The sequence below is a fragment of the Harpia harpyja genome, chromosome 11 (genome assembly GCF_026419915.1).
Source record: "Harpia harpyja isolate bHarHar1 chromosome 11, bHarHar1 primary haplotype, whole genome shotgun sequence".
In the NCBI taxonomy this organism is placed as follows: Eukaryota; Metazoa; Chordata; class Aves; order Accipitriformes; family Accipitridae; genus Harpia; species Harpia harpyja.
Genome location: NC_068950.1, coordinates 42,803,403 through 42,828,719, shown reverse-complemented (window position 1 = coordinate 42,828,719; position 25,317 = coordinate 42,803,403). Strand labels below are relative to the sequence as shown.

Below are 25,317 nucleotides of genomic sequence, written 5' to 3'. Positions count from 1 at the left end.
CGGGTCACTAAAGTACTGATTTCTGCCCGTCCCCAGAGCCTAGAAAGGAACTGGCATTGCAGTGATTTGCTGCGACTACGTAGGTGATGAGCGTGTAAATCACACGGGGTTAGGCACACGAGGAGGCTCAAAACCTAAAATTCAGATTGCATTTGCTTTACGTTTTCCACGCGATCCCATTAAGGTACGAGGGACCGATGGAAACCGGACCGCGTTGAAGGGCTGAGCCGGAGAACAGCTGGTGCAAATACAGTACAAGTTCTGCAGCCGTGGCCCGTCCCTGCAGATTTCCCCTTCCCGCCGCTCTTGATCTGCATCTGTGCAAACAGGATGAGCTAGAAAAGTATAAATAAAGCATTAAAAAGACAGAGCCAGCACAATACCGCAGTCATAAGAAAAGAAAAAAAAAAAACAAGAAAAGAAAAGAAGAAAAAAAACAAGAAAAAAACCCAACCAAAAACCCCTCCACCGAATAAAAAATGGATTTCTGGCCTCCAACACCAGCCGCTCCTTTTGGCTCCCGCTGACCCACCCGCAGCCCATCCCCGCTGCCCCGGGCCCCCTCCCCGGCCCCGCTGCCCGCGGAGGGAGCCCCGCCCCGGGCCCCACCCCGGCCCCGCCCCTGCCCCGCCCTTGTCACCGCCCGCCGGAGGCAACGGGGCCGCCGCTACCGTCGGGCTGCGCCCTCCGCTCCCAGGTACGGCCGCGCCGGTTTGGGGGGGGGGGGAAAGCCCCGGGAGGGGGCCGGGGCAGCGGATCCCGGCAGCCCCGGGGACCGTCGCCCCTGCCCCGGGGATGGCTCCGGAGGGGAGCTCCGGGGAGGTGCTGGGGGGATGCTCCGGGGGTGCTTTGGGGGTGTCAGGGGGATGCGGCAGTGGATGCTGGGGGGGGGGGGTGCTGCGGAACTGCTCGGGGGTGCTGCAGGGGTGCACTGGAGGATGCTCTGGGGGTGCCTCAAAGGGTGCTCCGGGGGGGTGCTGTGCAGGATGCTCAGGGGGATGCTCTGAAAGGGCTCAGGGGGGGCTCCAGGGCGTGCTCGGGGGCTGCCTGGGAGCATTCTGAATGAAGGGTGCTCCTGGGGGTGCTCCTGGGGGTGCTCCTGGGGGTGCCTGGCCCCTCAAGCGGCTGCCTGGGGGCGGCAACAGCCCTGAGCCACCCGGGACAGGAGCGTTTCCAGGGCACCCTTGGGTGCGGGACGGAGGCACGGGGCGGCGGGGAGAAGGCAGGAAGGCTCCGAGTCCTGGTGGGACCCCCCGGGTGTCACCGTGTGAGGGCTGGGAAGGGCCCCCCCAGGCCCCGGGCGATGCAGCGGAAGTCACCAGGATCCCAGAGCAGCCAGAGTTGCATTTAAGCCTCAAAGCCCAACCGTAAAACCCTCCCCGGCTGTGAAGATGTGGTTCAGACAAGCCCCAGCCCAACCTCCACGGCTGAGCGTGGTCGCCAGCGCCTGCCTCCAGCCTCTCCCCGTTTCCTCGCCGGCTTTCCAGCCATCCGGACACAGAAACTCTTGGCCCCGTAACTCATCGCTGTCTCTAACGAGGTTCGCGCTCCGGTTCTCCGGGCCGCGTGTCCCTCAGGGCTCTTGGTCTGGTTGCAGAGCGGGGCCAGGCTGAGCTCTGGGTTTCTGCATCCTCGGGGGGGGCCAAGAGAGGGGCCGCTCCAAGCGGCACATTTGGCAGCGAGCGGAGGGACAGGCAGTGCCTCTCCCTCGCAGGCAGCATCGCCTTTCCTCGGCAGCGGCCGCTGCCAGGGCATTTCTGAGCAGCCCAACTCTGCCGGGACCAGGCGTGCCCCGTGCAAGCACTTTCGTCAGCTCCCGGCGTTCGGCTTGTGATTTCTCGCAGGCCTAAAGCAAAGACGTGCCGGGCTCTGACTTTGCTCCGGGAGAAACCGGAGTGAGCGTGAACGGGGAGCTGCCGCAGCGGGGTAGACCGTCGCCTGAGATCTGTGTAGACGAGGCTGAGTGGTCCATGAGAAGATCGGGGAGAGCAGAAAGTGGGTTGGATAATCTCAACTGCAAGTTCAAGTAAGTTCAGGATGGAGGAAGTCGCGGTCTGGATGCTCTGGGTATGATGTTCGCCACCCAGAGATGGAAGCGGGACTGTGCTGTACAGGGTTAGCTCATTTTCCTCACAGCTATGGGATGCGACACCGGCAGGAAGGGTTTCCTTTGTCCAGAGGCTAATCCAGAAATTAAATATTTTAGCCGCGTGGCCCAAATGAAGGCGGGGAGCACCTGAAAACGTTGCACATGCAGGGTAAGGATAGCGACCGCAGCGATGGGCAGAGAGAAGGGGAGCACTGTAAAAAATATCAGCAGTTGCCTTCATACCCGTTTCGCAGTCTTTCTGGTGTTTTTTGTTTGATTTGGGATGGACTAAATGGAAAAAGCTGATCTCTTAAATAATTCCTGAAATGGTAAACGGGAGGAGGGAGCCAGTAACCTCGGGTTTATGACTGATTATTTGTTGCTTTGACTGTAATATTTAAAAAATAAATATAACCGCTGAAGTGACAGCCAGCCGGATGAACAGCGACCTGGGCAGGGAATCTGTGGTGGAGGAAGGATAAGTTAATGGATTCATTAAAATAATCCTGGAACCGGGAGATAAGATGGCGAGGAGCCTGTTGCTGCTGTGGGCTCTGTCAGTCTCCCAGTGCAGTTTCCAAACCACTTGTGAATAGTAAAACCAGGACCACATTCGGCTCTTTTCCAGAATGTTTGGTTATGGAGAAGGTTTTGTCTCCCAAGTGCAGAAATCATCCCCCTCGTGCAGTGCTGGGGCTGTCCCGTTCCCGCAGGAGCCATCCAGTTCGGTGTCACAAAGTCTCCTTTTGTCCTCAGCTAACCGAAATACCCCCCACCCCCCAGTTATTTGCCACCGAGCGGGAGTGCGATGTTGCTGCCCGTCAAACAGCCTCTGCGTCCCTCGGTATGGGCACGTTTCGGGAGGGAGAGGTTTGGTCTCAAAACATCCTTCGCATCAGGAACAGTTTTGAGATTCTGCGAGATGGCCAGCGTTAGATGAATACAAGCTCATTCACAAGCTCGTTGCCGATTCAGGTCCCTCCCCCTGCGGTTTTACAGCTGCCAAATATTTTGAAAGTCGCATTTTTATTACCGAGCGTTATGCATCAAATCTTGAGTCTTTTCAAGGAACCTTTGGGAGCAGCACCAGGGATGAATGTGGCCCCATTTGTTAGAGAAAAAAGTTATCATGGAATTGTAGAATGGTTTGGGTTGGAAGAGATCTTAAAGATCATCTGGTTCCACCCCCCCTGCCATGGGCAGGGACACCTTCCACTAGATCAGGTTGCTCAAAGCCCCATCCAACCTGGCCTTGAACACTTCCAGGGATGGGGCATCCACAACTTCTCTAGACAACCTGCTCCAGTGCCTCACCACCCTCACAGCGAAGAACTTCTTCCTTACATCTAATCTAAATCTACCCTCTTTCAGTTTAAAACCATTACCCCTTGTCCTATCATGCCCTTGTAAATATGGAAAGTTACTGTATTTTCCTTTCGGTGCCCCATATGACAGGGATTACGCGACTCTGCCTTGCTCAAGAGCAGCGAGATGCAGATGTCGGTCAATAAAGCCCTGACCCTGGCTCGGGGGCGTGAAAGAGCCCGTGGCTCGGGGCAGAAATTCCCAACCGTGCACGTTCGCACGCTGCCGGTGCTAGGGGAGAGCGGCGGGGAGGAACCGGCTGCAGAGAGCTCCTTCTTCAGCCCTATTTATTTTAGACCTCGGTGGAATTCACGTTTCCGGCACTGTGCCTCAGGAAGCCTCGAGTCCTGCACATCCCAGGGTTTAAACAGCACATGAAAAAGAAGTTATTGTCATTAGTACGATAATATACTGCCAAAATGGACAATTTGGTGGAGTCAGAAATGTGAAATATGGTGAAAAACCCACCCGCACGCAGAGACTCCTGTCTTCCAAACGTGATATTATCTTAAATTCAGCCTTGCAGCCAGTCCTCTGTCCATCAGGGCTGAACGTGAGTCGTGGTGCAAGTGAGAAATCTGAAAAGACACCGGCAATGTGCGGTGGCCTGAGCTTACTCAAAAAACTGGAGGAAAGCCCCCGTTTCCTAAACCTTCCCCATAACCTGGGTGAGCGGGTGGGAAATGCGGTTGCAGGGCTCCCGGCTCCCAGCATCCATGTGGAAATCATCGGCAGAGGAGGAAGGCGGCACGTCCATCCCCTCCGAGGTCCCGATCAACATAGAGAGTGGTTCCAGGTGGCCTGAAAAAGAAATATTCCTGTTTGAAGAGTTTTTTAAACCTGTCATGAGTGTGATCAATCCGAGTCTTGTTGGCTCAAGCCAGAAATCAATATAAAATGGCCCCACGTCTCCGTGGGGGACTGCAGCGGTTGCCCAAGGAAGAGGAGAAAAATAGGCCTGCAGAGAATAGGGCTTTCCTAAAAACACCTGAAAGTCCCGCTTACAGTGGGAGAGGACCTGTGTTGATGACGGGAGCTTTACTGGTCAGACAGGACAGACACCAGATCGCCAGTCGGCTTTCACAACCACAAATGCACTTTTTGGAGATTTCTCAGGCTGGTGGGTTTAGGAAGCCCTGTTTGTGGGTCAGGGTGGGTTTTCCCAGTTCCACAAACTGGTGTTTCATCTCTCAGTAAGCACCACGGGGATCGGACACGGCACGACACCCTTCCTTCCCTGCGCTGCCCTGTCCATCTCATGTTTTGGTAAGCAGCCGAATGAGAGCAAAGTGGAAGAGCCTTTCCCAAGAAGCAGGAGCACCTTGGTTTGATAGTTCCCCTCCACACCCAGCTTCTGAAAATGCCCAAAGGATCCTGTTTTTTCCTTAGGAAATGGAAGATGTTTCCAGCCCAGCTTGGGCCAAAGCTCTGGCTTTTGAGCGGGATGAGCGCAGGAGCTCCAAGGATGCACCAAGCCCTGGCCAAGGACAACCCCATTGTCATAAAGTTGCTACCAGCTTCTTTGACCACATGGAAGTTATTCAGTATCATGGCAGCAAAGCTTGACCTGTCCCAAGGTCAAGGAGATGGAAAACAGCAGCTTGGAAGAGACCAGAAGCCAAAGGAGGGCTTCATTAGTTCCCCCCCCGCCCAAATTTGTGGGATTGAGGCAAAAAGAGTAAACATTAGAAATGAGGCACTTTAGATTTTTGTTTGCCTTTTGACTCTGGAGCGCTTTTGACTCATGGCTTTTGGTGGTTTTTCTGATTGCCTGGCTCTGGGAAAGGAGACTTTAGGGAAAACACCACAGTTTTCAAGAGAATCAACCAAAGCTTTTATAAGACCGTGGCTGGAATGAGCTGAAGGTCAGTTGGAAAAGAGGTTATCAGAGGGGGATGAATATGATCGTTTTCCCCTCCCGGTGAGCCATAAAAGAGGGCGAGAGTTTGGATATCTGATACCTCCAGGTCTCGTCCTGACCTGTCTCTAATGGAAATGCTGGCAGGAAGCTCACGACATTTATTAAACAGCAATAAGCAGCTTTAATAAAATCAGTATCCGCACAACTTTATTACTGCCATTTGAAAAGATGCCTGAAATGGCTGTTTAAGTACCGCCGGCCGCCGAGGGTTGCACACTTACGCTGAAAGCAATCGTCTTCTTTATTAAGTGGCGCTGGGTTAATTATTCAGATTTCTCACGAGCCCCCCCGCTCTCTCAAACACCAGTGAGGCTCCGCACACCTCCAAGATGTTTTCCATGGAAGCAGCCCCCCGCTCCAGCCCCATCCGCTGCTTCGTGTACATAATTTTGTCATCCCCAAATCTAGTCCTGCTCCACTTCAGCACGTGCGGTCGGGTAACACCAGTGCAGAGGGAAGCCTGCCCAGCAATCCCAGCACCGAGATGTGCTTGGCTGCAGCATGCGTGCTGGGACGGATCCAGCTTGCCAGCTCACCTTTCTGGATGCTGATGGGTTTATAGCAGCGGGCTTCCTGGGGCTTAGGCATCATCTGGTCTCCCCGCTTTAATTTTGGGTCTGCTCAGCTGTCTTCTGACCCTCAGCAGGCAGCACGGACCAGACCAGCGTGTGCCCGGACCCGCTCCGGTCCCAGCTGCCGTTTTCGAGGGATGCCGTGGGGCACGGCACCGCTGGCAGCGACGGTTGCACGATGCCGAACGCACCCAGGAAGGCAGCGGGTGGGCTCCCGGGATGCAGATCTCTTACAGTGGAAACCCTGTTTGCTCTCACTTTGGCAAACCTCATGACAACTTCTTGCAATGCAAGCCCAGGACTTTAAACTGGTTTTATTTACTTATTTATTTATTTAATCCCACAAAGTTTTCAAATTTTTTTTTTTTTTTCCCTCCTCCTGGAAGGAAACTCCTTCCAGTGCCTGTGCCAGCCGGCAGCCGATCACAGCCCACCGCCGCGCAACCGAGATCCCACCCGTGTGGATGTCCCCAGCAGACTGGAAATGGGTTATTTTTCTTCCTTTGCAGTGAAAACAGAATTGAAAAATCTGTACAACAAATATTCCCCGAGAGGCTATATTTATTCCTGGTATGTCCACTTGCAATAATAGCTCGGCTGGTTGTTGTGCAATCCAGCAGACCGCCTGGATGGAGCAGGTTTGGGTGTAACCCTTTGGGTACCGAGGGCAAGCTCCGGCCGTGGGTCCGTGCGGCAGAAGGGAGTGGGGGGCCAGTGGGTGAAGCCCAAACTGGGCGTCCCGCAGCGATTCTGCTTGGGCAGAGGGAGGCAGGCAGCCGCTTCGCCCATCGGCCCTGCGAGCATCCGAGGAGGCAGCGGTGGCCGTGGCCGGGACAGGGAGGGACCGACGGGATGGCTTGTGAGCCGTTTTGTGGCCGTCTGTTTCCCATCATCCATGGGAGCAGCCTGCAAAGCAAAATCCCCCCGACAGCTGGTGTTTAACGGAAAGCAGAAGCAATTTTAGGCCGTGACCTCAGTCCTCACGCTTGTGGGATGATCTCGGGCCATGCCCAGGTGAAACCCTTCCCCATTTCCCAACCTGCTCCGGCCCCGTTGGGCGAAGCTATCCCAAGCCAGCCGTAGCTCCGTCAAGCACCAGCCCATAATTAATTAATTTGCATGTTTTGACTCCATCCATTCATAGTTCCTAATTTAAAAACTTATTTAGGGGGACACAGACTTGAAGACCTTCTTCAGGCCCACCGGGATTACATCTGGGAAAAACTGTAGGTCTTGTGTGTGTAATTGCAATAAGGAAATGCTCCAAATAAAAGCTTCCTGCTGGGTCTTTCCGGTGGGAAAACTAAACAATTCTTTCAGGCTTACTTTAAAATCAGCACCATATAGAAATACGTATATTTTTCCATCGTGCTGCTTTGTATAGAGAACGCAAGCAACAGACCCCTACGAACATGCTCCGAAAAGATGCGCAAGCGTAACTAAACCAGAAGGATGTGACAGAAAATATTTGGAGTAAACATTAAGTAAGCCAACGTGCTCTTAACTTCGTTTTGAACCCCGAGCACAGTAATTGCTTGTGAAAGCAGAAAGCTGTCAACATGGAGTCACGGCCCTGCCTGGTGTGGGATGCTGGAGCCGCGTGGGAAAGGCAGCGTTTAATGGGAAAGGCGGCATTTAACCGGCTGCTGAAATGAGGGGGTTATTTTTCATTCCTCGGGTAAGAAGTTAACCCATCCGTGCCTTGGGGAGCGCTCGCAAGGACAAACTGCTGCTGTTTCTCTCCATGTCCAGGCTATTTTGCTTCCCGCAAAGGCAAAACTTTTCTGCTTTTCTTCAAACTTAATCTGTTAAAGTTACTTTTAGAAGTTGCACGAGCGCAGTGAGCCTGGAGGCGTGCCAGCAGCTCTGTTCTGCAGACAGAGTGACAAAATGTGGTTTTTTTCCCTGCTAACATGAGCGTTTGGGTTGCGCTGCTCGTTAAGTGATGGGAAAGGTGCTGGCGCTGCTCCGTGATGCGAGTCGCTGGTGAAAGCCCCCGACAGAGCCCCCGGGTCCCGGAGGGATGCCTTTGCTTTTCAGGATTTTCTTGCCGGGCCCTGGAAGAGGTTCACAGCCCAGCTGCGGGGAGCCGGGCAGTGTCTGAACCCCTCTGCCTTTGCCAAGTGTGAAGTTGTTGCAAGTTCAGTGCAGAGATTGAGGTTTTTTGGTTTTTGTTTTTTTTTTTTTTTTCCCCTGTTGCCAGCCCGGGGGGTGCATCAATCCAGGATGCCCGACAGGAACAGCAGCGCGGGGGCTTGGGCTGGGCGCTCTGCCCATCACCGAGCCACATGCCACGAATACCCTACCCCCCAAAAAAAATCCCACCGTGTCTGCTCTGCGAGCTGTCCCCTGCGGGGCTTGCTTGCCGTTTGAAGTTTGCCTTGATAACCCCGCTGCAAAGGGCTGGAGCATTTTTATATGGAGAGTCCCACCGGCACCCACAGGAGCCCAGGGCTTGCCCGTCCCTTCTCGCAGCAGCCGTGGTACGGCACAGCGGGTCGGGCATCCTCCGCCGTCACGCACGGCCGCGTTCCCGCCGTCACCGCGTCCTGCTCAGCATCTCCTGGGGACGGCGGATGGATGGATGGGCGCAACGTGAGGGGCCGGAGCGTCGGGGAGAAGGGTAAAGGGCCGAGGGGCTGTTTCTGCTCCGCGCGCGTGGGAACGGGGCTTCGGCAGGATTAATTACGGACGTGGAGACCCTTCTGCGGCTTCTGCTAAAGATGCCGCCTTTTAATCGCGGCAGCTGCTCGCGTTTCCTTGGGAGAGGCGCTCAGCAGAATAACTAATGCGTTCAGCCTGGGGAGGTGCAGCATGCGGAGGGCGAGCTCCGGCTGCAGCCTGCAGCATCAGGTATAATAAGAACCGTATCGTTAATAATTGACTGCTTTTTCAATAATCTTTCCTGATAAGAGAGGCAGCCCGGTGGCAGCCCAAGCGGCACTTAGCGTTTTGTGTTTTATGGAAAAGACAGCTATGCTGTGAAAAGTAACTCATTTTATACAGCGGGCTTGAACTCCCCTCAGAAAGGTCATAGGAGAGCGGTGGGCTGCTTTATTAGAAAATTAATCCCTTTTTTGTGCTCCTTGTGTTAAACTTGTATTTGCTTTCCGAGCAAGGTCACTGCTCAGCTGACCAACTTTTTAACAACTGGAAAAGGCATGTTTGCTGCTCCGAACCCTTCGCTGCCGGCTCTCGGCACGGGAAAAGATGCTTTTGAGGGAGGCAAGCGCTTCTGCTCGCCGATGGGCTTGTAGGTGGGAGCATGAGAAGGTAACACGACAAGGTGCTTTTCTAACGATAGTTTTTCCTTTCACCGTGAAGTGCTAAAGCCATTGCTGCAGTGCAGAAGAACAGGACAGGCAGAGCTCAAAAAAATGTTGTGTTATAGCTAATGAGACTGTGCTAACGTGCTGCTCAGCAGGGATAAATTATCTTCTTATTTATAGGCACAGGGTTAAATGTTTCCAATTTAAAATTACTAGCAAGATGTTCTGGGAGAATGAACGTCATATATATTTGTCTCTGTGGTTGAGTTAATTTGTTCTTTAAATCTACTGGGGTGTTATGGTGCTCTCCTTTCTGCTGGCTGGGGTGGATGGGGGAGCGGGCGGGTGCTTACGTTGCCTAGAAAGTGGGACAGAGTAAAAGAGGGGTTAAATGTGACTGTAAAGAGCCAGTGTTTGAGACAGGGCTAGTTAAAAAGACAGTACATTGTCCCTGCAAATGGGCTGCCCCAGGGAATAAAACCGCTTCACTCTGTGCTGTTGCCTTCTCACACATTTGGCTTCTTGATTTCCATTTCTGTATACATTTATTCCTGCCTTGAGAAAAGCAACGTAATTCCAATCTGGATTAATCCTCCCCACAGCCTTTCTGTGTAGTAAAGGTAAAAATCAGCGATGCCGTGCACGTGGCGATGTCGCCTGCCTGGAGGGGAAAAGAAGTGTTCTTCAATTTTAGCCAACAGAGGAAAACTCAGCAAATATAAGAACCTGACAGAGGGTCAGCGTAACAGGTATTAGCAGGATGGAGACGCACCTGAAAGTACTGCCCTGCCTCGAATTATGGGCTGGATCCTGGGCATATGGGTATGCTGCTTCTGGTGGATTACTTCATTTTTTTAATCTCATTTTTATTAGGGACAGGCACCAGAGAGCAGCCGTGGGGTCCAAGGAGCCGCATTTTTTGGCTCAAAGCCATCCGCCCTGCGCCTGAGCTGCCCTGGGGGGGGACGGGAGAACATCAGCAAGCTGGTAGGGTACATTCAGCATCCTTTTATGAGGCGATTTTGAAGTAGATTGGTCAAAAGAGGAAATTCTTAGTATCAATTTGGGCTGCAGAGTTGGGACCCAGCCAGCTCATAAATGAACCGATCCAGTGTAATTATCTAGATATCTAAAAGCATTCTATTCACTGGCTTTCACCCCCCACCCCGTCTAAATAAATGACCTAGAAGAGTGAAGTGTAGCTGGTCGGACTGTAGCTGGGATCTGTAAGTGCTCCGTAATTGACTATAATTGGAAATTAAAAAAATAACCAAACATTTGAGAAAGAGGTTAGCGTTCCTTTTGGCACGTGCTGTCTATTGGCAGGAGGAGACAGAATAAACTGCCCTTTATGGAAGAAGTGCAGTTAATTGGAGAGCACATCAGGAGGCCGCTGGTCAAGGTGTTTCAGAAGCTTGCGTGGCGTTGGGTGGGCATCAACACCATTGCCATCCGGCCGCACGAGCGTCAAGGAGGTACCAACCCTGGAGGCACTTTTGAGGGTTTTGATGTTCTCCTTGGGTTGGGACCCTCCCAACTTTCCATCAGGGCTGTACATTGACAAGAAACGTGTCTACCTGATTGATGGAACTAATTGTTTCTTTAAAAGGTTTTGATCTTTCAGAGCATCTGTCCTATGGTAACAATACGGCAGGATTTGACTTTGTTTTCCCGCTGGTCTTTGTTGTAGTTAAACCACATTATTTCAGCGCTTCTAGAAGAGAATAACAGCAGCACTGCTATACTCTGTATATCCTTATCTGTACTGCATATCTGGTTATCTTACCATTGCCACAAGAAGAAAGATGAGTTACACAATGCAAAAATAATTATGTGATAAAAGGAGAATTTAGAAACTGCAGAGTGGAGAAGACCGACAAGACAGAGCTGCTCCTGAGATGGTGAATGAGCCAGAGGTCTCGAGGGATGGTTCTGCTGGTGGATGCTGCAGAAGAGAAAATAGAAAGGCGAACCAGACTGGTGCTGGATAAGCATGGTGCCACGCGAAGCGAGGGGTAAAGGTTGGCTAGAGCCCCTTCATAGGGAGCTCTGGAAGCGTGGCCAAGTGCTAAAGCCCTCACTTAGGCAAAATACGACAAGCAGAAAATGAGTTCAGACTCTGACGGTTTGATCAGTGAGATGAATGTGAGCTGGGACTGGCTTGGCACAGGATTTGTGCTGCTTGGACCTACCCCTGAGAATCCTGCATAGCTCCGGGATGCACTGGGGAAGCAGGGATGGGCTTCCAGGCTGCTGCGGGACCGTCTCTGGCCAGGAACCAAATTAGATACTTGAAGGAAAATCCTAGCTCCAAGCAACCTGCTCTCCAAGAAACCCCCGCTTTTCCCCCCATAGCAGGAATTAAAAACCAGACCTGCTCACTCTGAGCAATGTTGCCCTTCTCATGCAAGTCAGGAAGCCTCCTACAGTGATGTCCAACTGCCTCAACCTCCTTCGCCCTTGCCTGCCTATTCCCTGTGTTTTTCTAAAGGGCACGGAGGAGAGAAGCTTCACCCAGGACCTTTCTTGGTTGTTCCCAGCCTTAATCTCCTCTCGCGCTCCAGGAGGGTCTCACCCGTGTCCACATGATGGGAAAGAGGTGGAGGGCAATGCAGACCAGGCTGGATGTGGAGTTCATGATGTAGGCTGTGGTAGATCTCCACATGAAGATCTTCCCTGATATGAAAGCAATTTGGCTGTATTTTAGTGCAATTTGGTGGAGGTTCTTTATAACAGTATGGATGCGCTCTGAAATAATGGGTTTTGTTTGAATAAGATTTAACATAAATTTTGAATCTTTGGTTATTATGCATTAAAAAACCAAAAAAGGTGACAAACCAGTCATTTCTGTGTATAGTTTAGATCCCTTGCTGTTTTCAGAGATGTTATATTATGTTGGATATATCCAGCTTACAGGAGTCAATGAAGAGTCCTTGTGTCATCTATCTCAAGCCCAACGGAAATTATCCTAAATGTCTGTCTTTCCTCATTTGCAGTCAAAACCATCTGTAATGCAGGGGATGTTTTGTAAGAACTACCTACCTGGGTTGTGTCTATGAAGCACGAGTTGTTGCCACTGGAAAAGAAGCTATCGATTTAAGCAGCTTGAAAGTGCTTAGCAGACACAGTCAGGCTGCAGAATATGGGAAATAAGAGGGGGGTGGCCTGTGAAGATGTGTAAGGCTTTAAGGAGAGATTAAGTTCAAATGATTGAGCTTTTGTTTGAATTAAAAATATCTGTTTCTTTTTTTCAAGGGTGAAGCGACTCATCTACCCTAGCTTGTCAGAAGATGTTTAAGTGACAGCCCGATTAGACCACACTATGGAGAAGACAGATGGTATGGAGGCTACGGGATGTTCGTTTGCTCATTTGTTTCTTGAAAAAAAGCCCCCAACCAAGCCCTGAAGTAATTTCCTTACCAGAAATACTGTAAATAACCTGTTTTCTATAGATACGCGGTAGGGCCAGGAGATAAATGCATCGTTCATGTATTATGCAGACTCCTAAACCGCAGCAAAAAACATGGTCGCAGCTCTCAGTTCAGCCCGTATTTGTCCTCCCGTCCTCTGTGGTGCGTAGGCAGGACAGATCTCCTCTGCTCGCACCGTCTGGGCTTTGCTCTTGTGCCCTATTACCCCACGTGATGGTTTCCCTCTGTCGTTCCTCTGACTTTCACGTGCTGCTTCCCATCAGAAAGGCGTCTGCATCTCGGTGATGCTCGGTGACGAGCGGCACCGAAAGCCGTGCCAAATTCTCCCGGTCCCCCCGCAGCTGCTGCACCGGGATGGAGACAAAGGGAGCAGCCACGCAACCTGGCTTCTGCTGGTCAAGCTGCTCCTCCTCATCCTCACAGGGCACAAAGCCTGTTTGCTCAGAGGCCCAAACCGCTGTGATTTCAGGGACTTGCCGTATCAAGAAAAACGAGCGACGATGCGGGGGTTTGACTATTTAGACCCTCAAGGCCAAAATCTGGGGGCTGTGAATTTTTGCAGGCTGGATCTGCCTGTATTAAGTTGTATTAAGCCAGGAGCCTCAGGCTGCGCTGCTGGAGCCGTGCCGTTTGCCTGTGACGGCTGGGTGGGCAAACACAGGGTCACGCATTTCGAGGCGATTTTCCTCAATTAAAAGCTGTGCCTGGTGCTGTGCAGCCGGTCACCTTGGGAGGCACGTGTTTCGCATGGATGCGGCTGTGTAAAGCAGTCCCGGCTGGCACTGTCTGGGTCCGGCCTCTGCCCGGTGCTGTATTCATCATTTTCAAGGAATAATTTGTGACCTGGTGTTTGCAGATGAAACGATGCAATGATTTTCCTGCTTGGCGTGCACGGTGCTACTTACGCCGCTGAAAAGTTAAAACCGAACCAAAAGCCTTGAAAATGTAATTGTCACAGATTGGTTCCACCTTCTGTTTTTGAGCTGGATTTATTACACATCGGGCAGCTTTTTATACTTACACAGACACGTAGCTCTGCCTGCGAAACCTGCTGTTTGCTTAATTGCCAATTAGAGCCATGATTTCAGCAAATTTTCGGCTTCCTCGGTGCCACAATTACCTGATTCACCTCTGGAAAGCCGGATCGCACCTTTGCGTGCGTTGCTGCGTCTCTGCGCGGCTTCACCACGAGCCTCCGCAATGACGAACTGCAGCCCCCCTGCCTGCCTGAAACTGAGATGAAAATAGCAGTAACATTTTCCCACCTGCTCTAAATGTAATTTTTGTTAATTTTTTTGTTGTCTTCAGGATTCAGCCATCTCTTTTGTTTTGTGTTTTTTTTTTTTTGGCGTTGTTTCAGCAGATGGCCAGCCACCCAAACCCGACGGGGAGAGGGAGCAGCCCCGCAGCCTCCCCTACTCCGTGGAGACGCCGTACGGCTTTCACTTGGACCTGGACTTCCTGAAGTACGTGGACGACATTGAGAAAGGGAACACCATCAGAAGGGTTCACATCCACCGGAAAGCCAAGCAGCCAAAATTCAGCACCCTGCCCCGAAACTTCAGCCTGCCTGAGAACGGCTCCCGCGGATGCGCCTCAACTCCCAGCAAGAGCTGGACGGCGACCTGCTCCTTCCCCCCGCGAAAGGCATCGCTGGGGGTGGAGGAGACCCCCCGTCCCCTCCTGCCCAACGAGGCACCCCTTCCCGCGGCCGATGAGCCGAGTTACCGGAGAAGAGCCCTTTTGGCGGAGACGCGGCGGCAGGCGGAGCTGGGGCGGCAGGAGGGCGAGCTCCGCGGGCGGCCGCAGTTATTGCGAGCTTCCAGCATGCCCGCCGCGCTGCCGCCCGGCCAGCCTCTGCCGGGGGACGGGAAGGTGCCCTCTCCCCTCCGACCCCCTCCCCAGCACCGCCACGACCAGAGCGGCTCCGAAAGCGCCTTTCGCCCCGCGCCGCGTTCGCCCGGCTCCGACGGCGTCGCGTTAAATCTCGCCGGGGAGATGAGCTTGGAGCCAGATGTCTCCTTGGGGCAGAAGGAGCATCCCGGCGGAGGTAGCCCAGGGCTGAGGCAGACGCAGCCCCCGTGGCAGAGCCAGCATCCCGCGGCACCGCAGCTGCAGGTGGTGATGGAGAGCGGAGGCGAGGAGGGAGATGCCGCCGACGCCGGCGGTCGCTCCGCCTTGGCCGGCGTGGAACCAGCCTCACCGGCCGCCCTCCAGCTCGCAGAGGAGAACACGAACCCTGGGGAAAGGGAGTTAAGCGTGAGCGAAATCGCTCTGGACGTGCTGAAGAAAGCTGAGGAGGGGAGCGTCCAGGCTGGAGAGAAGAAGGAGAGCTGTGGTCCTCAGCCTCGTGATGCCGGGGAGCCCGGCGGGGTTGCCGCGTTGAAGCAGCAGGTCGCTGCTCTGGAGGAGCAGCTGGGCAAGAAGAAGGAAGAGCTCGAGCGGATCAGGGCGGTGCTGGAGCAGCAGGATCATGAGATCAAGGAGAAGGAGAAAAGCATAAAGTTACTGGCCAGCTCCAAAGCTCAGCTGGAAGAGAAGCTATGCCGGGAAAACACCAAAGAGGCCAAGCTGCCTTCCGCGCGGAGCAGCAGGGCTTTGCAGTGCTACGATGCCGCGGTGAACACCGACCTCTCGCAGGTAGCCGGGGCCAAGCAAGCCCACGATAAAGGCATCAATGTAAATATCCCAGTCTCCACCAAATCCATAGGATGCAGCATCCGGAGAGCAGAGAACGTGAACATGCAGGTGATGGAGGTGGGTGCTCGGAGAGATCAGGGACTGGCAGACGCTTGCACTGGACCCGGACATTTTGGTGAAGCTGAGAGTGAGGCTGGCCTTCATGCATCGTGCTTCACCCAACTGAAGATTGATGAGCACCTCAGCGATGACAATCAAAATCACAGGAATAACTACGATACCCAGAGTCTCGCTGCTCACGCGGTGACTGCAGAAAGCTATCGAGGAGCAAGAATTGGCTCAAACGCCGGTGAAAACAAGGCGGGCTTTGGAGAAGATAGACCTCGCGACGGGCTGGAAGAGGAAGGTCCCCCTGACCACGAGGATCTCCCCGCTGTTGACCCCATCGGCCAATACGTAAAAAAAATCCAGGAGCTTTTGCAGGAGCAGTGGCTGTGTTTGGAGCACGGCTACCCTGAGTTAGCGAGCGCTATTAAACAGCCGGCCTCCAAGCTCAGCTCCATTCAGAACCAATTAGTTAATTCCTTAAACTCGTTGCTGTCTGCCTACTCTACGCAAGGGCCCGCGGATAAGGAGAATTCGAACACACACTATCAACAGTTGGGTAAATAATATTAGCATAGGTTTCAACATGTCGGGGCCAAGTCTCTTCCCATTTATTCAAGTGTTGAGCAGGGGTGATACAGCAGAGCTCGGTGGTATAATTAGTATCAGTCAGATCAGAAATAGCCCCTCCTAAACATGTATGAGAAAGGCAAATCTCTCTCTACACATCATAAGCTATGTGATCTGGAAAAAAAAGCAAACAAAACCCTGTAGGAGCTGATAAAGCTGTGGCTCAGTTATGCGCAGGATCAGCTTCCAAATGTGACCGTACTTGTGGCTATTCTATCAAATAACCATTTTTCTTAAGTGGATTGGGCATCTCAGTTTGCAGGAATGTGGGACTCATGCTCATCTGGGGTAAATCAGCATGAAGTTCACCAGAACCAAACCCAATTCAAGCTAACTGAGCAACTAGGCTGGGAGAAGACCTGTTCCCACTCACAGCCATTCATCTAAAATAATTTTAGCTTATATGAAGATAAGAATCCAAACCCGAAGGCTGCCCATTCACTGTTGGAGGGGCCTTGCAAATAGATAAGTGACCTGTTACTTACAAGCAATACGTAGTGAGACTGTTCAAACTCTGGTGGAAAGAGTCACCCATATAGTATTATAGGAGATTTATATAGGAGATTTCCAATACATTAGTACTGAAAAAAATAAAAAAGAAAACATTATTACAAGAGTAAAGCCTACTTATATTCATAGGACACGTATATAATTCCCAGTCACTTCCTTTATATTCCCAGTTGCTTGGAGATGTTTGAGACACATATTTTAAAGGTGGCAGGGCACAGGTTCAGGTTGTGGCCAGGTGCATCCGTAGTTTTGCAAGACATAAAAAGAATCTCCTAAGATGAAGTAAGAAGCTTATGGTTATGATTTGTAGTTTGTTGCTAGAGGTTGGGAATGATCATTGATAATTATGGCACATCTGCTTAATTAATCTATTATTTTGTATTTTGCTAGAAATCTCTCCAACCACAAGTCTTAAATCTATCATGAAAAAGAAAGGTTATGGTTTCCATGCAGGAGGCAATGGGACCAAAAAGAATCTTCAGTTTGTTGGGGTAAATGGTGGGTAAGCATCCATTCAGAAGATAAAACTGCCTTTTAACATGTGATATCCTCTGTATCGCTGGAGAAGTCATTCTTTTTTTCCCCTCTTTTCCCCTCCATACCTCTTGATTAAAAGGCCATTTGAAATGGAGCCTCTTTTCTCCCTTCTTTAATCCAGCACTGATAACCTGTAAGTAACCCTGTAGAAAAGATGTTGGTGTTTCAGAGCAGCGAGGGACACCCTGGGAACTGACACTCTCTGCACACCCATCTTTTGGGGCTTCATCCAAATCCCAGCTGGGTCCGCGGGAAGATTCCCACTGACTTTGGTGGGTTTTGGAGGAGGTCAGCATTGCCTGCGTGGGCACGTTGCCACTAAGCTGCCTCCACGCTCCAGTGATGGCCAACAAAAGTTGGTTCAGGGACTGAGAAAAGACTATTTCAGTAAATAAGGAATTACCTCGGGGTGAAGGAGACACGTATTTTAGATTGTGCTCCAACACCCAGTTCCCTCTGTATCCAATATCTAACGCTCTTTAGCCATTGAGCTGACTGGATACACCAACATGTGCTGTAGATGCATCTCTAAGAGCAGCACTGGCACATCTACCGAGGAGTACGTGCGCTGGCGTGAAGAGGGCAGGGCGCATTGCACTGTCCCTTCGCTGTGCAAACAGCTATGTGTGCAAGTTTGGATGCTGGTTTCTGCTGACATACGCTTCTCTGCCTTCCCGGCTCGATGGCTACTGCTGTTGGGTTCATCAGGTGTTACTCGCTCTTGTTGCGTAGAGCTGCTTCTGCCAACAGTCGCTGAAATGGGTACAACTTGTAGCAAGTAGAGGAATCTCGACTAGTTTGGGAAAAGTTTTGGTATCCCTCAGAGTGAAATATTCAGTCTCGTGGAAGATGTTATTGTTGTTAATACTTTTGGACAACCAGAAGAGAGGTCTCTCTAGTGGGGCTGCTCGAATGGTGGACTCGGGTCCGTGCTGGAGCTGCAAACACAGTTTTTGTCTAGCGGTCCTCAAGGTTGCCGACACGCCGCTTGTCCCGCCTTGCCACAGGGTCCGTGTTTCTCACGGCTCCCCATCGGCGTGCCGGCAGCGCCCAGCAGGGAGGCAGCACGCAGCCCTTGCTCGGCCACGCTGGGGCTTGTGCGATGGACATCCCTCCAAACCAACCGAGCATCCCCTGAAGTAACATTGCCTGCTGCTAATTAACTGCTTCTATCACACTCCTGCTGGCTTAAGAAGCCAAAAAAAAAGACTAACCCCAAGTTTGGCTGTGGCTCTAACCTTTTAACTTGCGTATCACTCCGGGCTTCATCCAAGGCCCATTGGAGTCAGTGGGTGTCTTCAATGAGTCTTGGTCAGGCCCTGCGGTTGTAGATGGGGAAGGAGTGAATAACATGTGGTGTCCTCAAATAGCTACGAAACGACTTCAAGCGAAGACACAAGCTGCGAAGACAGCCCATCGGACGGGGACGTGGAGAGCGAGATGGAGAGAAGAGCCGACGATTCGGAGCCTACGCAGGCAGAAGCTGGAGGTGAAGGCGAGGGGGCTTCGTCAGGGACCTCCTCGCAGGAGAGATGCGAGGACGATGACCTGCAGGAGCCGCCGGCAGAAGCAGCGCCTTGCACTCAGCACAAGGCTGACAGGTAACCAGAAAACCAGAGAGCGATCGTGCTGTCCATCACGTTTCTGCAGCCACAGGATGCACAGCACTGCATTCAGGCGCTCCTATGGGGCTGGGGTCGGGGCTTCATCTGCTCGGTGGAAAGGCAGCCGCTGAGCTCTGCAGACATGGGAAAAGGCTTGAAAGAGCTAAATATTTTTTGAGTTACTACAGAATCTAATGGGGATTGATTCAGGCCCTACGCTTGACTGTGGAAAAGATAGAGTGAGTCATATTTGGTGAGAATTAGCTCATTTCTCCCCTCTCCTGTAAAGCTTTTCAGTAAAGTTCTTTGCAGATTCAGGAATAAGATGGGGATTTTTTTTCCCTGCTTTAAGGGTTCTTGTAACAGTTGAAGTTCACCATACAGATCTAGGACTCTGGTCTTAAACACTTACTTAAGTGCTTAACTTTGTACCTAAAATCTACGTCAAGTCAATGGGACAACCTGTGTCCATAAAGTTAAGCACTTAAATAATGTTGAACGCATTCTGACCTGAACTGCATGTTCTCCTTCCTGCTTCAATACCTTCTGCAAGTTCTGTCCCACGATGGATTTACAAAAGTATTTTCCCTTTAGATGCAAACCCTCTGAAGATTTTCTTGCCGACTGCCAGCTACTCAGCAAGCACCTCTCAGAAATCAGGACCACAAGCGACAAACATCTGGTACAGATATTTTTCAATCCCATTTCAGACACGGTTCCCACCCTCTGTTACGTTTAATGGATAAGATTATCCTGACGGTGCATTGCAGGCTGTGCCCTCCCATTCCGTGGACAGCTTTGTGAGGAGAGGCGGGGGAGATGACCTCTGAGTCAGTTTTAGAATAGCCAAAAAGAAAGGAAAAGGGAAAAAAAGAAGGATGAAGGCTTTGCTTACTCATTCAAGTTACCACAGGAAATTCCTTTCCCCCTTAAGTTATAGCAGTAATCACAAAACCACAAGCTAAATACTGGCTGGACGATGCCAGAGCACAGGACGAAGTGGCACGGGGCGAGGAGCTGGGGCAGCAGCCGGTTTGCGGGATGACTACCCCAGGAGTAACGGTGAGACCTTGGTGTTTTCAGCGGCACGTCCTGAGCACCGTCTGCCAGGAGTGGTTCCGGGTGTCGAGCCGCAAGTCTTCCAGCCCGGAGGTGGTTGCAGCGTATCTCAAGGCGCTGGGGGCCATCCAGCCCCAGCTCCTGGCGATGGTGGTGAACCTGGCCGACAGGAACGGCAACACGGCTCTTCACTACAGTGTTTCCCACTCCAACTTCCCGATTGCAAAGCTCCTGCTAGACACAGGTAGGAACAGCCACTCTGCTCAGCCGCGGCTTTTGTGGGGTATGGGTGTAGAAGTTACTTTATGTCGCTCTTGCCAATGGGGCACGGTCCCACAGGGGATGACCACAGCGTGCAGAGCCAGGTAACGGGGGACCATCGACCGTCCCAGACACGGCAAACAGCGAGTGAGGTCCAGGGTTGTCTCCCAGGGAGTTCAGTCGGGAGCAGAAGGAGATGGAGACTACATCTCCCCAACTACAACCTACCTGCAAGGGAGCCATCCAGGAGACAAGCATGGGGCCAAGGTCCATCCAGGAGACAAATGTGGGGCCAAGGTCCAGCCAAGGGACAAGTGTAGGGCCAAGGTCCATCCAAGATAGAAGCGTGGGGCCAAGGTCCACCCAAGAGACGTGGTTGATCTGAAGACCAGCATCCTCCCCATAGTTCGGCCCTGGGCCCACGAGTGTGGGCGGGGGTCCGAGCTGAGGCTTCTCAGTGTCATTAAGGCTCGTTAGTGCCCTCAGGGCACTGACACACCTTGAGGGCTTTGCAGTCTGACTTTGGGGATGATTCAGGGTCCCTGTGGCCAAGGGGTGTCCCTCATGGCCCCGGTCCTGGGGGGATGGGGTGGCCCCCCCAGCTTCTTATAGCAGCACATGCCACATCGTGGCTTGAAGCAGGAGGATCAGACCCCTGAGAAAGCAACAAACCCCCCAGCGCCGCGGAAAAACTCTACGTTAAACTATTGAACTTCCAGCTCACGTCGCAAAGAAAGAAAAATCTCCAGCTGAGCTTGTACAGGGCGAAAAATGCACGCGTGCTCTGAAAGAATAAAGGCACTTTGGCCTTTTCTCATGGGCCAGACAATCTGTTAAATGTTAGGGAAATGGCAGATTATCATACACATCTATAACCCGATTGTCGGAGCCGCGGCGGTTTGTTCCCTCCTGCCTCCGAGTGCCCGAGGCGGCCGGGTCCCCGGGGCAAGGCTGGACTGAGCCCTCGCCCATTAGACACGGCTTATTCCTCCTGGTGGAGTTGGAAATAGGCTCTTTGAGGTGAAAAGGGAGTGAAACGGGGCCAGGATGGATTTACACTGCCCGTTGGGTGACGGTCGTCTTTCTGCTGCTCCCTTGCTGCAGGAGTCAAAGCAAACAGCCCACAGCTCCGCAACCGGCGTGTGCCCAAGGCATTAATTATCCTCCCCCCTTTTTGTTTTTGGTTACGGTCTTCAAAGTTAATTCAGTTGACCTCAGCAATTGTAATTAACTGTAGCAACGCGTAGCACCAAGGGCCGTTCGGTGCTGTGCTCACAAGGCTAGATACTTAACGCAGATAAATCTCAATCCCGTATAATTACGGAAACTCCTGTTTCTGGAAATATAAGACGCCACGCATTTTACAACTCCCTCTTTGCTCCCCGTTCCCTCCGGCCGATTCATCGCGGGGCCGAATCCTTCCCCTGCGCGCCAGGCGTGTGCCGCCTGGACCTGCAGAACCGCGCCGGCTACACGGCGGTGATGCTCACCCCGCTGGCGGCCGCCGAGACGGGCCAGGACATGGAGGTGGTGATGAAGCTGCTGAAGGAGGGGGACGTCAACCTGCGAGCCGCCCAGGTGCGTCCCCGTAGTTCTGCCGTTTCTTTGAAAAGCGAGCGTGGTGCCGCGCGGGATCGTGCCACGGCCGCGGGCAGCCAGCCTGCAGCGGGTATTTTTTTTATTAAAGTGACTCCTGCTGAGCTCGTAGCCTCCTGTTTGTGGCCATCGCTGTGCGGTGCCAATTGAGGCTGGGGCGTCATCGTGTCCCCATAGAGGTCTCGGGTTGGGGGGGGATATAATTTGGGTTCCTTACGCTGCACGTGCAGCGTCAGGCTGAGACTCGGTAGACATTGGGTTGGAGTTGCTGTTTCCCAAAAGTTACAAAAGTAACCTCAGCTAAATTGCAGTGTGGCCACCTACGAGCCCCCTGTGAAGGGACGGAAGAGCTGGATAAAATGAAGAGACTAAAGGAAGGCTGAAAATTTTGCAAAACAATTTTTCTGAGCTAAAAAATTAGAAGTGATACCAGGGAAGAGTGGTGCAGGGTGGACCCCCGGGTACAGGATCCCCAGGTTTGCTGGCGAGCAGTCGTTTTGTCAGAGTCACACATTTTGGTCTCAGAGATGACAGTGCCTTCATCCAGCTCTTCTTCAAACAACTGTAAAAGTTAGTCTAGACCTAAGTCAAACTGCCCAGGAGGGGTAGGGGGACCAACATTTGGGGGCAGCTGGGAGCCGGGCAGTTTGGCCATGCTGCTGCAAAGACCCTCTGCATGGCTGTGGTGCAAGCGAGCAGCTATCTCTTGCAATACCCGCTGAAGATCCCCAGTGTTATTTAATAGTAATATGCGATAAGATGCGACACGCAATAATAATACGAATTATTATTATACATGTACTATGCAATAATATGCGCTCTTACGGTAGATACGCAATAACATTCATTCTTCTTACTATATATAACAGTCTGAATGAGGAGGACTGTAGGAGGTCGGCGGGTAAGGGGTGTTCAGCTTTCCCCTGTGTGGTTGCAGGGAGGCCAGACCGCCCTGATGCTGGGGGTCAGCCACGAGCGGGACGACATGGTGCGAGCCCTCCTCTCCTGCCAGGCCGACGTCAACCTGCAGGACGAGGAGGGGACGACGGCCCTGATGGTGGCCTGCCGGCAGGGCAACGCCGACATCGTCAGGCTCCTTTTGGCCCAGCCCGGCTGCCAGGTCGCGCTGACGGACAAGGTGAGGCTCCGGTGGTCCCGTACGCAACCTCACGTACGCCAGGTAGGGAGAGCTCACGCGGGGTCGTGCTTTACGGGTGTCCCTGTAAGTCCACCAGCAGTCCCCGAGTGGCGGGTTTTTTTAAGTGAAGAAGTACAATTTCGGTCCACTTTCTAATCAGGGGACCACTTTTAGGAGAGTACCCCTGATTTCGGTGCTCGCTGTGCAGCGGATGGGGTGGCTGCGGCAGCATCCCGCATCCCAGCTGTAGCCCGGGCAGGAGCACCAGGGGGAAGAGCCCAACCCGGTGTGAATCTAAAAAAATAAAAAAGATGAAGTCCTGGACGCGCGGAATCAGCAGAGCTTTGGCTCCAATAAATGAGCAGCAATTAACTCTCCCCTGAGAACGGACGGCTCTCCAGGGGGACGCGTGGGATGGGAGCAGCACGGCCAGCGGGTGGAAATCTCCTCCTGTGCGGGCTCGCGGCAACGGGCCACATGGCTGTGTTTATAATTACGCAGCAATTTTGTAATTAAACTACAACTTTGTCCAAGATGTGCGGGACGGCACCGGAACCAAGGGAAGTCTTGGCCGGGATGCGTTTTGTGTGGTTGAGGTTAGGCTCCAAAACACCATGGGGGGAGGCTCGCAGGACGGCGGCTCGTTTTAAACGAGGGAAGGACCGCAGGGAAGGAGGTTTTGGGGGTAAATAGGTGGGTGCGAAGCAGCCCTGGCCAACCGCTCGCTGGAGAGCGGAGGAAAACTCACGGCCAGCGGGCAGGTTGCAAAGAGCCCCCCGTGGTGGTGGTGGGGCCAAGAAACGGAGACGGTCGAGGATGGGCGGCCGGGGCGAGACGCAGGGATGCGGGCAGTAACGTCTTCACCTCCTCCCTCCCCGCAGGGGGGTAACTCGGCGCTGTCGCTGGCCCGGCGCGGGGACATCGCCGCGCTCCTGCGAGCCCACGCCGAGCAGAGCCCGTCCCTCTCTGCGTGACCGAGTGGGGAGAAGAAACCGGGACGAGGAGCGGGGAACAACCGGCTCCTTCTTGTAACGGTCCCGCTGCTCGCCTCGGTGGCCAGGGCCGATATCACGGGTGTCCGTACGTACAAGGGGATGAACCCTGTCAGTTATCCGCATACGTTCCCTGTGTCTAATTCTCCTCACTAAGCCCGCTTACACCCCCCTAATCTATGCACATTGCCACAAATTACTCCAAGTTCTCCTATACGCTCCTCCTGGTATAGATTTGGCAGGTGAGCGACCCGAAAGAAGGAGAAAAGCACATTAGAAAAGCAATACTTAGTCTTTTGTAACCTTAGATTATGAGTGTCCTTTTAATCGACTACTTAACTGTATCTCATTTAACTTGTAAGATTGTGTCCTAATATTTATTATTAGCTCTTCTGTACGTAGTGGCAGGCAGTGATTATTTGGTATACGTAACAACAAACACAAGCTGGGTGGATTATGTAAAGTATAAAATCCTATTTATGTTTGCTTATGTGGGTCTGATGTAAGAATTAAAAATTAATGCTCTAGGAAAATATTTGAGTATACCAGACCCAAACACACAGACATTGTTTTGCCTGTATTTGGAATTACCATATGGCTCTTATTTTTTCTAATTAAGCTTGAGCTAATGGGGAAGCGTAGCCCATTGACATGCACCGTGCATCCGCACGTGCGATGCTCAAGCACAGCAGAGTGGATCAGGTTATCCCAAGCATGACACAAAAAGATCACAACAGATTCCCATCCCAGGATGCGTTAATGTTGTCCAAGAGTTTTGTGGAGCGACTTTGCTGACAGATGCCTTTTGGGCAAGCATCTGTTCTCCGCTTTCCCTCGTGCTCAACTTTCAGATGCCCAAACTACTCCCGTGTAAAGCCATGCCGTGATTTAGCTGCTGGAGTCAGCCGGCAACTGGGCCTCCCCCACCACCGGGTACCCACAGGGTCCATCCAGCATCACCTCAAATCATACGCAGGACAGGGTTTTTTTTCTTAAATCCCTCTGCTGCTGACAGAGAGGGAGGGAGGGCTCAGGCCCCACTTTTCCGAACATCTTTATACTGTCATTAAGTCGCTATGTACTGGGAAATGCTGATTCATGAGGCTTTGCTGCATCAGGACCCAGTGGATGCTCCCCGTAGGCTCTGGTGGACCTGGATGCCATCACCAGTCGAGCTGGTGTGTAGCACACCACCGTAATAACACAGCTACCTGCCATCACTAAAAGCAAATCTCCCTGGTTAGCTAATTACTTTTCTTTTTTGTAACTAAGCAGAAGTTAATCCTGGACTACTTTGGTTGCTTGTAAGTCAATTCACATCACGAAGAAGTCTCTCTTAAGCTGCCTTTTCCCCTTCCCTCGTATTGCAAAGCCATTGCCGAGAGCCCCTGTCCTCACGCCGGTAACACTTGCTGCCTTGCAGGGAGGGGAGGACAGCCCCTGCCCTCTGTTTTCCACTGAAATCTGCGGTCTGCTCCGTTTTCTTTCCTTCACGTTTTCAGTCAGAAGCATTCATCATCTCAAAAGCCTTTTTTTTTTTTTTTAAACTCAAAATGCAGTTACCTCCTTTATGTATAAATAAACTCGAGTTAAACCTT

At 52.2% G+C, this 25,317-nt stretch overlaps 1 protein-coding gene across 8 annotated transcripts; it reads left to right on the top strand.

Moving 5' to 3' along the window:
* Nucleotides 1-585: 585 nt before the first annotated feature.
* Nucleotides 586-25,317, top strand: KANK4 (KN motif and ankyrin repeat domains 4). Of its 8 annotated transcripts, XM_052801614.1 has the most exons (11): nt 651-697; nt 1,845-2,026; nt 12,472-12,554; nt 14,008-15,951; nt 16,923-17,034; nt 18,440-18,670; nt 19,268-19,355; nt 19,757-19,976; nt 21,429-21,571; nt 22,527-22,727; nt 23,609-25,317. In XM_052801614.1, exons 3-11 carry the CDS (start codon nt 12,539-12,541, stop codon nt 23,699-23,701), a joined length of 3,048 nt encoding a protein of 1,015 aa, XP_052657574.1. In that variant the 5' UTR covers nt 651-697; nt 1,845-2,026; nt 12,472-12,538; the 3' UTR covers nt 23,702-25,317. The 8 variants fall into 8 exon arrangements, with proteins under 8 accessions (XP_052657575.1, XP_052657570.1, XP_052657574.1 ...); XM_052801615.1 differs by lacking the exon at nt 1,845-2,026 and having other exon boundaries at nt 586-697; nt 14,011-15,951; XM_052801610.1 differs by lacking the exon at nt 1,845-2,026 and having other exon boundaries at nt 586-697.